General features: G+C 44.5%; 1 protein-coding gene across 18 annotated transcripts in view; it reads left to right on the top strand.

Moving 5' to 3' along the window:
* Nucleotides 1–12,461, top strand: part of RAPGEF2 (Rap guanine nucleotide exchange factor 2) — a 272,594-nt gene that overhangs the window by 98,438 nt on the left and 161,695 nt on the right. For 17 of the 18 annotated variants that reach the window (XM_061384291.1, XM_061384281.1, XM_061384294.1 and 14 more), the window contains exon 4: nt 11,604–11,687. The exons of the other annotated variant lie outside the window; for it this stretch is intronic. In XM_061384291.1, coding sequence (XP_061240275.1) covers nt 11,604–11,687 — 84 coding nt within the window. The remainder of the gene's footprint in view (nt 1–11,603; nt 11,688–12,461) is intronic. 18 annotated transcript variants of the gene reach the window in all.

Here is a 12,461-nt window from a genome sequence, read left to right as displayed (position 1 = left end):
TTTTTCCATCAGAGTTTTTAGTGATAAAAGTGAAGTAGCTTCTTAGCATTTGGAACTTTTAGGAAATGGAACAAAAAGTCAGCCTCTGCTTGTAATATGTGTTTTCATAAGTGTGGAAATTTGTGGTTATGTGCTTGTATATAATTAAATATTATGAAGTATATAATTTTATAGAACAGTATTGCTGTTCTTTACGTCAGGAATGTGTGTGTTAACCCTTGGTAGAGGACTCTTTCTGTCACGTGTCCTACACTTGATGGCTTTCTTTGGACGGTGATCTGGTGTTGTCAGGGTTGCACACTGCCCAGCTCCTTTAACTTTTCTAGTGAGCTTACTCTCTGCCATTGGCTGCACAAAAATGTATCATACATATTTTGTCTTGGAGCATAAGGCTTAGAGTCCCATCAGGGAGCAACAAAAAATTTTATTAAACTTTTTGGTAAATCCAGTAGCAGAAGTGACAGTAATACATTTGTGAAAAAGAGCACAATTCTTACGTATCTGTTCTATCTGCATGTTGGAAGGTGGCAATTGTCAGGGCTACAATTTTAAGCCCTGAAACACTTCGTTCATGGGAAATCCTCCTCGATTCCATCGTGGTGGCTGTTAGTGGTGGAAGAGCTGGATGAGTTTCTGTCCCCTGGGGCTGGTCATGTCCCTACTGAGAATCTCTGGTCTGAACTTGCTGCTGGGCTCCCGTGAGAAGGTACAGGGTCATCTGGTGTCAGAAGGCAGAGTTAGTCCTGCTCTGGTTTTTGGTATAATTGTATACATGAGAGTACACGTCTGCACCGGTCAGGAGAGACTAGTGACCGTGTGTGTGTGTCGGAGGGGAAAGGGGGTTAGAATAAGATGTCAGACTTCAGCAGGGGCTTTGGAGGGGACCCCACAGGATGTGGTGGTGGGTTGTGCAGAGGAAGAAATTCAGGAAGACTTTCTGTTTTCTGTTTTATCCTTCGACTGGATGATGTTACCAGGACAGCAGCTGTAGGAAAAGAAACAAGTATTTTCGTAGTCGTGGTCTCTGGTGGCCGGCCCTCTGAATTCCTTGCTTGTGGGCTCCACTTCCTTGGTGGAATTTGGATGGTCTTCATTTTGGTTCCCACTGAACGAAGCCAGTGGGCCCGGGAGGTAACACTGCTCCCAGATGCCGGCGCTGCTGTGTGCACCTGGGGCTGCGTCCGGGTGGTGTGCATAATGCAGTGCAGCCTCTGTTCTAAACCCAAACCTGATGCTTGTGGGTCCACGTGGCTGCGTGTCCCTGCCCCTTCCTGAGTGGGCGCCCTCTCCACCGGCCCTGGAGGTTTCTGGCCGTATCACCTGCCGTTTTCCTGTGTGGTGGCCGCCTCTGTGCATCTGTGTGTCCTGATGCTCAGTGGCTGTCACCCCATACAGCCCCATAGGGCATCCTCCACTCTGGTCCCTCCTGCCTGTGCTGCCGGGGGACACCTGCTCCCGGGAGACAACCTTCCTGTAGACCCGATGCACTCCTTGGGCACTAAATTCTCATCCTGATGATGTTTTTTGCATGGGGACCATTCCTCTAGTTTCTGTTGGTTGACATCCCCTCTCTCCAAATACACACACACACAGACCAGATGTCAGTTTGTGGCTGGCAGGGGTGGGTGTGAAGCTCTGTTTCCACAAGGACAGGAGTGCCCTTGCCTGAAGCCCCTTCCTCACCCCATTCCTCCTACCCTTTTTGAAGCCTTTTGGCCACTTGGGCTTCACTTAAATTTTCGTATTCTATTAGCAACTGAATTAAGTGGCTTCTCTCCAATTACTTTTTTGCCCTTTGATAATTCCCTTTCTGACTTATTCTGTTTTCTTTTGAGTTATTAGCTTATTATCCTCACCCCTCCTCACCCCACTCCCCCGTCTCCATCAACTTGCGCTTGGTCCCTGTATTCAGTCTGCTTCCTAAAGGGGAACCTGGGACAACACAGCTGCTCACAAAGCCCTTTCATGGGGAGACACTGCCACCCTGTGGACATCTAGGTTATTGTCAAGGACGTTCTTTAACCCTCACTTCATTTTTCTAATTCCTGGTAAATTCAAACTCATGGCTTTGACTTTCAGACACTTTAACACCTCACTTGAGTTAGTGTCTGCTGCTGCTATGTCACTTCAGTCGTGCCCGATTCTGTGTGACCCCAGAGATGGCAGCCCACCAGGCTCCCCTGTCCCTGGGATTCTCCAGGCAAGAACACTGGAGTGGGTTGCCATTTCCTTCTCCAGAGTTAGTGTCTGTTCAACTATTAATTAACTTATTAATAAAATATCTGAGTGCAAGTTGAGCATCGTCCAGTGTGTGGGTGGAGTTACTGAAGAGTAGAGGAAAGACTTCTGAGATGATGATACTCTGCTTCTTGTGAACAAGTCCAAAGTGGCTGGGAACCCAGCAGAGAGTGACTCACTTTATTTGGAAGGTACTAAAATGTTTCTCAGAGGAAGTGGTCGTTAACCTGGAATTCAAAGGATGAGTAAGGAGTTTACTAGGCTGAAGGTACCCTTTAGGAGCTGGAAGAGCAGGTTTGTTCGAAGGCCCTGAGGCATAGGGGAAGGAAATGGTGTAGGTTGGTGAGTGGCATGCAGTCTGAAGCCCAGGACTTCTTGGGGTTGAGAGCAGAGAGGAAAGGTGTAGGTGACCCTTTCAGAGGTGGTTGTGAGAGAGAGGAAGAGACCAGTGTTCTGTGTCCCTGCTATGCAGGGTGCTTGGTATGTATTGTGTCTTTAAATCAGAGTGACGTTGTGAAGGACTAATATCCCCATTTCACAGTTGAGGAATCAGAGCCTCAGGAGCTGACGTCACCAGGATCACATGGCTGGTGTGACAGAATGTGTGTTCCAAACCTTTGCTCTTTGCAGGGCATCAGACTGCTGCTTTTAGGTGCTGGTTGTGGGGGCTTGATCTCGGTTCCCTGAGCAGATGCTGCCAAGATCCTGACCTGTTCCCACAAGCTGCAGCTCCTGGCCCTGCCTGCAGGGGGCCTCCATGCAGGTGGAGGGAGACACCTAGGTTGCTCAGGGATGAGAAATGGATAGAGAAAAGCACGAAACAGAATGAATTAGACGGGGTAAGTATTTTGGAGTGTGGGAATCAGTGAGAAGACCTTATTGAAGAAGTGGTGTTAGGGCCATTCCTTTGGGGTGCAGGGTGACTTAGAAGGTAGGGAGACACCATCTAGGAAGGGGGTTTGTGCTGAGGAGCAGAGGGAAGTGAGGTGGAAAGGGACCAGGTTACACATTCCAAGGCTACACCTGCCCTTCTGGTTTAGCCCAGGAGATGTGGGCACCTAGACTGGTCATTCGTGATGGCTTTTTAGGGTCCTTCTGTCTGATCACACGGCATAGCGGATCGGTCATTTTATGATGTCCTGTTTATATTTTGCTTGCTTGTTTTGTTTGGCTTGATTTGTTTTCTCTCTGTTGACAGAATCAAAACAGAAGCTCTGCTGAGGGCCTTATCATACCCTGGGCTTTGTGGCTTTCATCTTGTTGGGTGTAGGATGGAAGGTGTTGGAATCAAATCTTTGTCTGTTGGAGTTCTTAGCTCTGTCTAAAACTTCTAGGTCTTCTCTGAGTGTCCATTTTGGTGATCAGAGGGGCCTCTGTAATCTCTAGGTGTCTCTTTTCTACCTGTTACTGGTGATGTAACACTAAAGTTATTTGCAAATGGTCAGTTACTCTGAGATTCAGCTTTTACCATTTCAGCAATCCTTGATGGGACTCCTGAGCTCATAATTTTAAAACATTAAACAACTGGGAAAAATATAAATAACATTGGTGAGTAAAATTAGTTGTATCCACAGTGACTGACGTGAGGTATTTTTTACCCCTGGCCATTTGTTCCTGTTAGGCTTGTAATTATTATTCTACTAGTCAGTCTTCTGTTAGCCAGCTGCGTTGCCACATATGTCTGCAAGCGAGATCTCAGATTCATTTTGCTTCCCTTCTGAGTGTAGACAAGTTGGATGCTGTTACTGCTAAGTAATTTCTGTCTCTTCATTTCTTTTTAAAAAGTAGTCATTACTTGGCGATATAGAGTTCGCGATGACAGGTGCCCTGTGGGAAGGGGCGTGGTTGCAGATGTTGAAGAAAAATGGGTTATGTCTACACTGAAACACTGCCTGCCTGATACATAATTATTATAAATGCAGGAGAGGGCAGGGTATCACAGTGGTTTCTAACGAACTCAGGAGACTTTTCTGGCCAGTTGAGTAAAACAGATTTTATTGGTGGCATCTCACTATGAGAAACTTAAGCGACTCATTCTTTTTGTATTCTTGGTTCTATTCTCTTTTTGTAAGAAAGCCTTCCTCAGTGATCGGTGCAGATAAATAGAAGAAAACACTAGAATGGGAAAGACTAGAGATCTCTTCAAGAAAATTAGAGATACCAAGGGAACATTTCATGCAAAGATGGGCTCAATAAAAGACAGAAATGGTATGGACCTAACAGAAGCAGAAGATATTAAGAAGAGGTGGCAAGAATACACAGAAGAACTATACAAAAAGATCTTCATGACCCAGATAATCACGATGGTGTGATCACTCACCTAGAGCTAGACATTGTGGAATGCGAAGTCAAGTGGGCCTTAGAAAGCATCACTACGAACAAAGCTAGTGGAGGTGATGGAATTCCAGTTGAGCTGTTTCAGATCCTAAAAGATGACGCTATGAAAGTGCTGCACTCAATATGCCAGCAAATTTGGAAGACTCAGCAGTGGCCACAGGACTGGAAAAGGTCAGTTTTCATTCCAATCCTAAAGAAAGGCAATGCCAAAGAATGCTCAAACTACCGCACAATTGCACTCATCTCACGTGCTAGTAAAGTAATGCTCAAAATTCTACAAACCAGGCTTCAGGAATACCTGAACTGTGAGCTTCCAGATGTTCAAGCTGGTTTTAGAAAAGGCAGAGGAACCAGAGGTCAAATTGCCAACATCCGTTGGATCATCGAAAAAGCAAGAGAGTTCCAGAAAAACATCTTCTACTGCTTTATTGACTACACCAAAGCCTTTGACTGTGTGGATCACCACAAATTGTGGAAAATTCTGAAAGAGATGGGAATTCCAGACCTCTTGACCTGCCTCCTGAAAAATCTGTATGCAGGTCAGGAAGCAACAGTTAGAACTGGACATGGAACAACAGACTGGTTCCAAATTGGGAAAGGAGTACATCAAGGCTGTAAATCGTCACCCTGCTTTTTTAACTTCTATGCGGAGTACATCATGAGAAATGCTGGATTGGATGAAGCACAAGCTGGAATCAAGATTGCTGGGAGAAATATCAATAACCTCAGATACGCAACTGAGTGCCGAAGAATTGATGCTTTTGAACTGTGGTGATGGAGAAGACTCTTGAGAGTCCCTTGGACTGCAAGGAGATCCAACCAGTCCATCCTAAAGGAGATCAGTCTTGGGTGTTCATTGGAAGGACTGACGTTGAAGCTGAAACTCCAGTACTTTGGCCAGCTGATACAAAGAGCTGACTCATTTGAAAAGACCCTGATGCTGGGAAAGATTGAGGGCAGGAAGAGAAGGGGATGACAGAGGATGAGATGGTTGGATGGCATCACCAACTCAATGGACATATGTTTGGGTAAACTCCGGGAGTTGGTGATGGACAGGGAGGCCTGGCATGCTGTAGTTCATGGGCTCACAAAAAGTCTGACACAACTGAGCGACTGAACTGATGCAGATGACGCCACCCTTATGGCAGAAAGCGAAGAAGAACTAAAGAGCCTCTTGTTGAAAGTGAAAGAAGAGAGTGGAAAAGTTGGCTTAAAGCTCAACATTCAGAAAACGAAGGATCATGGCATCTGGTCCCATGACTTCATGGGAAATAGACGGGGAAACAGTGGAAACAGTGTCAGACTTTATTTTTCTGGGCTCCAAAATCAGTGCAGATGGTGACTGCAGCTATTAAATTAAAAGACGCTTACTCCTTGGAAGGAATGTTATGAGCAACCTAGACAGCATATTCAAAAGCAGAGACATTACTTTGCCAACAAAGGTCTGTCTAGTCAAGGGTATGATTTTTCTAGTAGTCATGTATGGATGTGAGAGTTGGACTATAAAGAAAGCTGAGCGCCAAAGAATTGATGCTTTTGAACTGTGGTGTTGGAGAAGACTCTTGAGAGTCCCTTGGACTGCAAGGAGATCCAACCAGTCCATCCTAAAATTAATCAGTCCTGAATATTCATTGGAAGGAGTGATGCTGAAGCTGAAATTCTGATACTTTGGCCACCTGATGTGAAGAACTGACTCATTTGAAAAGAGCCTGACACTGGGAAGGATTGAGGCCGGGGGGAGAAGGGGACGATAGAGGATGAGATGGTTGGATGGCATCACCGACTCAATGGACATGAGTTTGAGTAAACTTTGGGAATTGGTGATGGACAGGGAGGCCTGGCGTGCTGCAGTCCATGGGGTCGCAACGAGTCGGACAGGACTGAGCGACTGAACTGACTGATAAGATACGAATCTTTAAAAAAGACAACTCAATAATAAAGACATTATCAGCAACATGAATGAGCCTAGAGATCGTCATATTGTGTGAACTAAGAGAATGGCAAATATATGATATCACTTAAATGTAGAATCTAAAAAAGGATACAACACTGCTGTATTTAAAATGGATAGCCAACAAGGACCTACTGTATAGCACACGGAACTCTGCTCACTGTTATGTGGCAGCCTAGATGGGAGGAGAGTTTGGGGGAGGATGGTTACACGTGTGTGTGAGTGTGTGTGTGTGTGTGTGTGGCTGAGTCTCTTTGCTGTCCACTTGAAGCTATCACAACACTGTTAATAGGCTATTTGTGTGCTCAGTACTTAGTCATGTCCGACTCTTTACAACCCCATGGACTGTAGCCCGCCAGGTTCCTCTGTCCGTGGGATTTTACAGGCAAGAATACTAGAGTGGGTTGCCATTTCCTTCTCCTGGTGATCATCCTGACCCAGGGATCTAACCTGTGTCTCCTACATTGGCAGGCAGATTCTTTACCACTGAGCCAAGCTAATGCCATCAGCCATACTCCAATATAAAATAAGTTTTTTTTTTTTTAAAAGAGTAAGGACTTCAAAATAAAAATTTTTGCCACTGGTACCCACAAATGTTACAAAAAGTGGTACAAATGAATTTATCTTCAAAACAGAAATAGAGTTACAGATGTAGAAAAATAAGCTATGGTTACCAGAGGGTAATGGAGGGGAGGGATAAATTGGGAGATTGGTATTGAGATATGCACACTACTGTGTATAAAACAGATAACTTTATGTTTTAAACACACACACGCGTCACTTAGTTGGTAAAGAATCTGCCTGCAATGAAGGAGATCCTGGTTTGATTCCTGGGTTGGGAAGATCCTCTAGAGAAGGGGAAGGCTACCCACTTCAGTATTCTGGCCTGGAGAATTCCACGGACTGTGTAGCCCATGGGGTCGCAAAGAGTCGGACACGACCGAGCAACTTTCACTTTCACAAATGTATATATTAAAACAGATTCACTTTGTTCTACACCTGAAACCAACAAGCTGTTGTAAATCCATATACCCTGATTAATATACTTTAAAAATTTTTTAAAAATCAAGGCATTTTGACTGTCATATTTGGCGTGGCAAGTAGTACGTGCCCACCAAATCCAGTCAAGTATTGGCAATGGTCATTCTCTGCAAATACCTCCTGCAACAAACACAGCTCTTGTGAGTTAAGATTTGAATTTTTTGGAAAAGGGAGAGAAGCAGCTCATCCATCAGGCAAATGACATTACAGTAAGTGGGAGAGGTCTAGAGGACCAGTTTCTTATCTTCACGTTTTAAATCTTTGCGCGGCTTTCCTGGCGTGAAGCATCAGCCCTATTCGTAGGATAATCGGTGGGTGTTCAGGGGACCAGAGTATTTACTGTCGCAGTATTTTGTCCATTTTGGACATGGGTTGCTTCTCCATGCGTGTTTTCTGATCAGCACTGGGAAAGCTGAGTTTACAAACCTTGTGTTTGTTTTGTCCAGAGTAATTTTACCTTCCAAATGGACCTATATGGAATAACTAAAAAGCCAGGGAATGTTTTTTATATTGTCTGTGTCATGGTTCATCTGGACCATGAGGACATTTATCGTGCTTCTTCCCTTGATAATAGTTCATCATTTGTGTTTACTGCGTCACGTGCCTAGTCAGTCAGTGGTGATCAGCCTCAATTACCTACTTTTCTAGATCTCATTTCTGTCGACCAGTCTTTTGGTGATAAAGGGAGCTTGTAAGTGCAAGAGCAGAAAAGTTTACAAGATAATTCTTTTTCTTCTTTTTGTTTCAGTGATTTATTACTTGTCGTTAAAAAATTTAAACCATTCTTGCATTTGACAGAACAGAGTTTTACTCGACAGAAATCATAAATTAATAATATATATTGTCACCATATAGGAAGAGAAGTACATTTGCCCTGCCATCCCCCCAAATTAGGTGAGTCGGTGTTAATTGCAAAAGCTCATGACTAAAGACTGGAGAGAAAAAGGTATAAATTATTTTTTGAAGTACTTTACATTTTCATTTGTGAAATCATTTTACTTTGATGGTTTCTTTGTAACTAAACTTGATAGTAATTTTCCTTCATGTTTTCTTGAGGCTTTGCTATTGAGGACTGAGCAGTTGTAAAACAGAGTATGGACTTAGGGGGAAACAGTGAATTGTTGATTTGAGTTAGAAGCAGATAGCAATGAAAACGATTAGGTGATGTTAATTAGTGTTTTAAGTAGCTTCTTCAGAATTGTGAATAGCACTTGTGTGCGTGCCTGTATGCTAAGTTGCTTCATTCACGCCTGACTCTTTTGCAACCCCATGGACTGTAGCCATCTAGGCTGCTTTGTCCTTGGGATTCCCCAAGCAAGAATACTGGAGTGGGTTAGCGTTCCCTTCTCCAGGACCTTCCTGACCCGGGATCGAACCCGCAGTCTTACGTCTCCTGCATTGGCAGGCAGGTTCTTTACCACTAGAGCCACCTGGGAGGTCTTGGTGTCCTTTAAAAACTTTAGACTCTGTTTGCCAAAATAGCAGAAGATTTGGCAGAGGTTGCTGCAGACTGTTCAAGTGTGGTTTGCCAGGATGCAGGTTCCATGCCGTCCTCTCGGGAAAGATGGGTGGGTGTGTACCTCCTTCCAGTGGTTGGAATGTGCTCACGGTGCAGAGGTTTGGAGCGGCCCCCTAGAGTCTGAGATGGGGGCCACGGGCTGGGGTGACCGAGCCACACAGCAGGAAGAGCCTGGTTCCAACACCGCTTGTTACTGTACATGTGAAAGAAATGAACTTTCTCTGCACTTCAGCCACTGCTGTGTTTGGCTTTCTGTTTTCATAGTAAGCTGAGCTCTATCCTGACAAATAAATTTGATAAGCTTGGCTCTTTAAAATACAAAGAACTCAGCACATGGCAAAAAGCACACTAAACAAAGTCAAAGCTGAAGCAGCAACCTGGGGAGAAGGTTGTCACAGCTCATGTCTTCAAACTGATAGTTTTAATAAAGTGCTTCCAGATAAGAAAAAGTCCCACGGCTTGTAGAGCATTGGCTGAAAGTTATGATTTCACAGAAGAAGGAGTGCGTAGGGCTCGTGAACATAAGAAGAAAGGTGCTTTTACAATAATGAGAGGAAAAGTAAAAGTGAACCGAGATACAGTTTTTGTTGAGCAGATTGGCAAAACCCCCAAAGTGTGATAAACAACCAGGTTCAGGGATGGAATGCCCTCACCCCTCGCCTCTCCGCACCCCCTCCGCCCTGCCAGGCTGCCCGGCATGAGGCCTCTACACAACCTCCGTGGCCTTGGCTGACAAGCCTCACCATCTGGGAGCTACTGGCCCCTCATCCCCTTTGCTCAGATGTGCTCTTTTCAATGAGACCATTGTGCTCTGCTCATTGAGCATTTAAAATTATCACAACCCACTCCTATTTTCCTTGCCTTACACTAACTTATTCCTCAGAGCATGGATTTATAATTTACTAATTTATTATATTTATTGTTTATTTCTTCTTTTATTTATTTTTTAGCTTTTTGGCCATACCACATGGTATGTGGGTTCTTATTAATAGCTCCCTGACCAGGGATCAAACCCACGCCCGCTGCCTTGGAAGTATGGACTCTTAAGCACTGAATAGCCAGGGAAGTTAAGTGTATTTATTTTTGTGTGTATTGTCCAACCAAAATATAAGCCCCAGGAGGACAGGGATCTTTGTTGCTGTTGTTTCCTGAAGTCCCCTAGGCACCTAGAACAGCCCTCATTGAAAATTTGTTAAATATTTATTACATAAATAGACTCCACTAGCATGGCCTTTGGGAGGTGGTAGGCTCCTGAGTTACTCGGTGCTGCTGTTGCTATCACTTCAGTCGTGTCTGACTCTGTGCGACCCCATAGATGGCTACCCACCACGCTCCCCTGTCCCTGGGATTTTCCAGGCAAGAACACTGGAGTGGGTTGCCATTTCCTTCTCCAATGCATGAAAGTGAAAAGTGAAAGTGAAGTTGCTCAGTCGTGACCTACTCTTCACGACCCCATGGACTGCAGCCTACCAGGCTCCTCCGCCCATGGGATTTTCCAGGCAAGAGCACTGGAATGGGTTGCCACTGCCTTCTCCGGAGTTACTCAATAACCACCCGATATTTATCAGAGTTATACTGTCTGTGCCCTTTGACTCAGCAGCTGCACATCTAGTTACTAATCACATTTACTGCTGTAGGTACAAGATCATTCATTACAGTTTTCATTTTATTTTTCAATGATTGCCTACATTAGAAACCACTGAAATGATGGCCAGTAGGGGCTTGCGTGGCTCCCTGGTGGTCATAAATAAGGAATCCCCCTGCAGTGCAGGAGATACAGGAGACTTGGGTTTGATCCCTGGGTCAGGAAGATCCCCTGGAGGAGGGTATGGGCAACCCACTCCAGTATTCTTGCCTGGAGAATCCCATGGACAGAGGAGCCTGGTGGACTACAGTCCATGAGATCACAGAGTGAGACGAGAATGAAGCAACTTAGCACACACGCAGGGACTTGCTTAAGTAAGATAAGCCACGTCTAATAAGAGAGCTGTCTTCTGATGAAAAGACCTCTGCGTCAGCACATAGGAAGGAACAGCGTAGCATATGCCCTCTATTCTGTATAAAGAAAAGAGGGTGGAGGGAATGAGTGTTTGTCCATCCTTGTGTGCATAAGGAAGTTCTAAATGATGCTCACAACTGTGGTAGAGAAATGTAGGGGCTTGGGGGAGATGGCTGGGAAAACTCAGTTCTACTCTTTACCTCTTTGTATTTTTCTTTTTATGAAACAAAATAAAATATTTTCAGCTCAAAAAATTAAAAATAAAACTTGGAATGAAAATGGCACATGCTGTAGGTTTAAATATACTGATAGATATCTTTAGGTTATTTGGCTGTGAAAAATCATTTTAAAAAATTATTCCAGTGGTTGAAGACTGGTATTTTAGGTACATGTTTTATGATATTTCATTGTTCTTCAGGATTCTGAGATTAACATGGGTACAGTGTGCTTTGTGTGTTTTTATTTTTATTTCTGTTTGTTGGAGATAATCATCTGATGTTACTGTCTTTTCTTTCCAGTCCTGATGATATTGGGACCTGCTGGTACATCCTTCTCTCCGGTTCTGTGTTCATCAAGGAATCCATGTTTCTTCCACGAAGCAGGTATTCTATAGACGTTCTGGAGTAGATGATCCATAGAGCTTGAAATCCTTTTGCAGAATGAGTATTTTTGCAGAATTCCTCTCTGCTTTAATTTCCTATCCTACTGACTGACACAAAGTAGGGCAGTACCTTGGGGTGCTGGTATGTAAATCTTAAGAAAGGACTCTTCTGTGTTGTACACACTGTTCCAACCTCTGTAACGAAGGGCAAGGGTGAAGAACACATCTGTGATATGCTCCGTGAACCTGGCAGGCTAGTTGAGGTCATGTTTGTTCAGAGGGACTGAAGACTACCTCTGTAACAGGGAGTCTCCTGCACATCTAACGAGAGGCCGAGGGGGTTCCATGGGCCCATGTGGGATGAGAAACCCAGCTGGCTGGGGCTGCCCCCAGGCCCCTGTGGTCTCATCTCTGGGACCCTTCCCCTCTCCCAGGCTCTTGCTGTGGCTTTGGCTCCCAGGTACTGACTGTTGATTTGTGACCTGTGTCATTGACATCCGTACCATTTGATGGTTGTGTCTGTGTCTTTTCTTCTGATCTTCAGGCCACAATCTGGGGTGTGGGCTGGGGACAGCTGTTACCTGGTTCCAATCAGCTATAGCCAGAGAGGGTCAGAGCTCCCCAGCCACAAATGCAATTGCCTGTGGGTGGGTTCCTGAGGCCTCCTAGGACCACTGAGTTTCAGGAGTTGTTTTTTTCCGCCTGATTGTATATTTTTTACAATTAAATATTTTAATTTTAATTTTGTTTAAAGATTTTAAAATCTTAACTATCT

Source organism: Bos javanicus, chromosome 17, assembly GCF_032452875.1.
Source record: "Bos javanicus breed banteng chromosome 17, ARS-OSU_banteng_1.0, whole genome shotgun sequence".
NCBI classification, from domain to species: domain Eukaryota; kingdom Metazoa; phylum Chordata; class Mammalia; order Artiodactyla; family Bovidae; genus Bos; species Bos javanicus.
The sequence above is the reverse complement of the archived record's forward strand: the minus strand, read 5'-3'. Positions and strand labels throughout refer to the sequence as shown.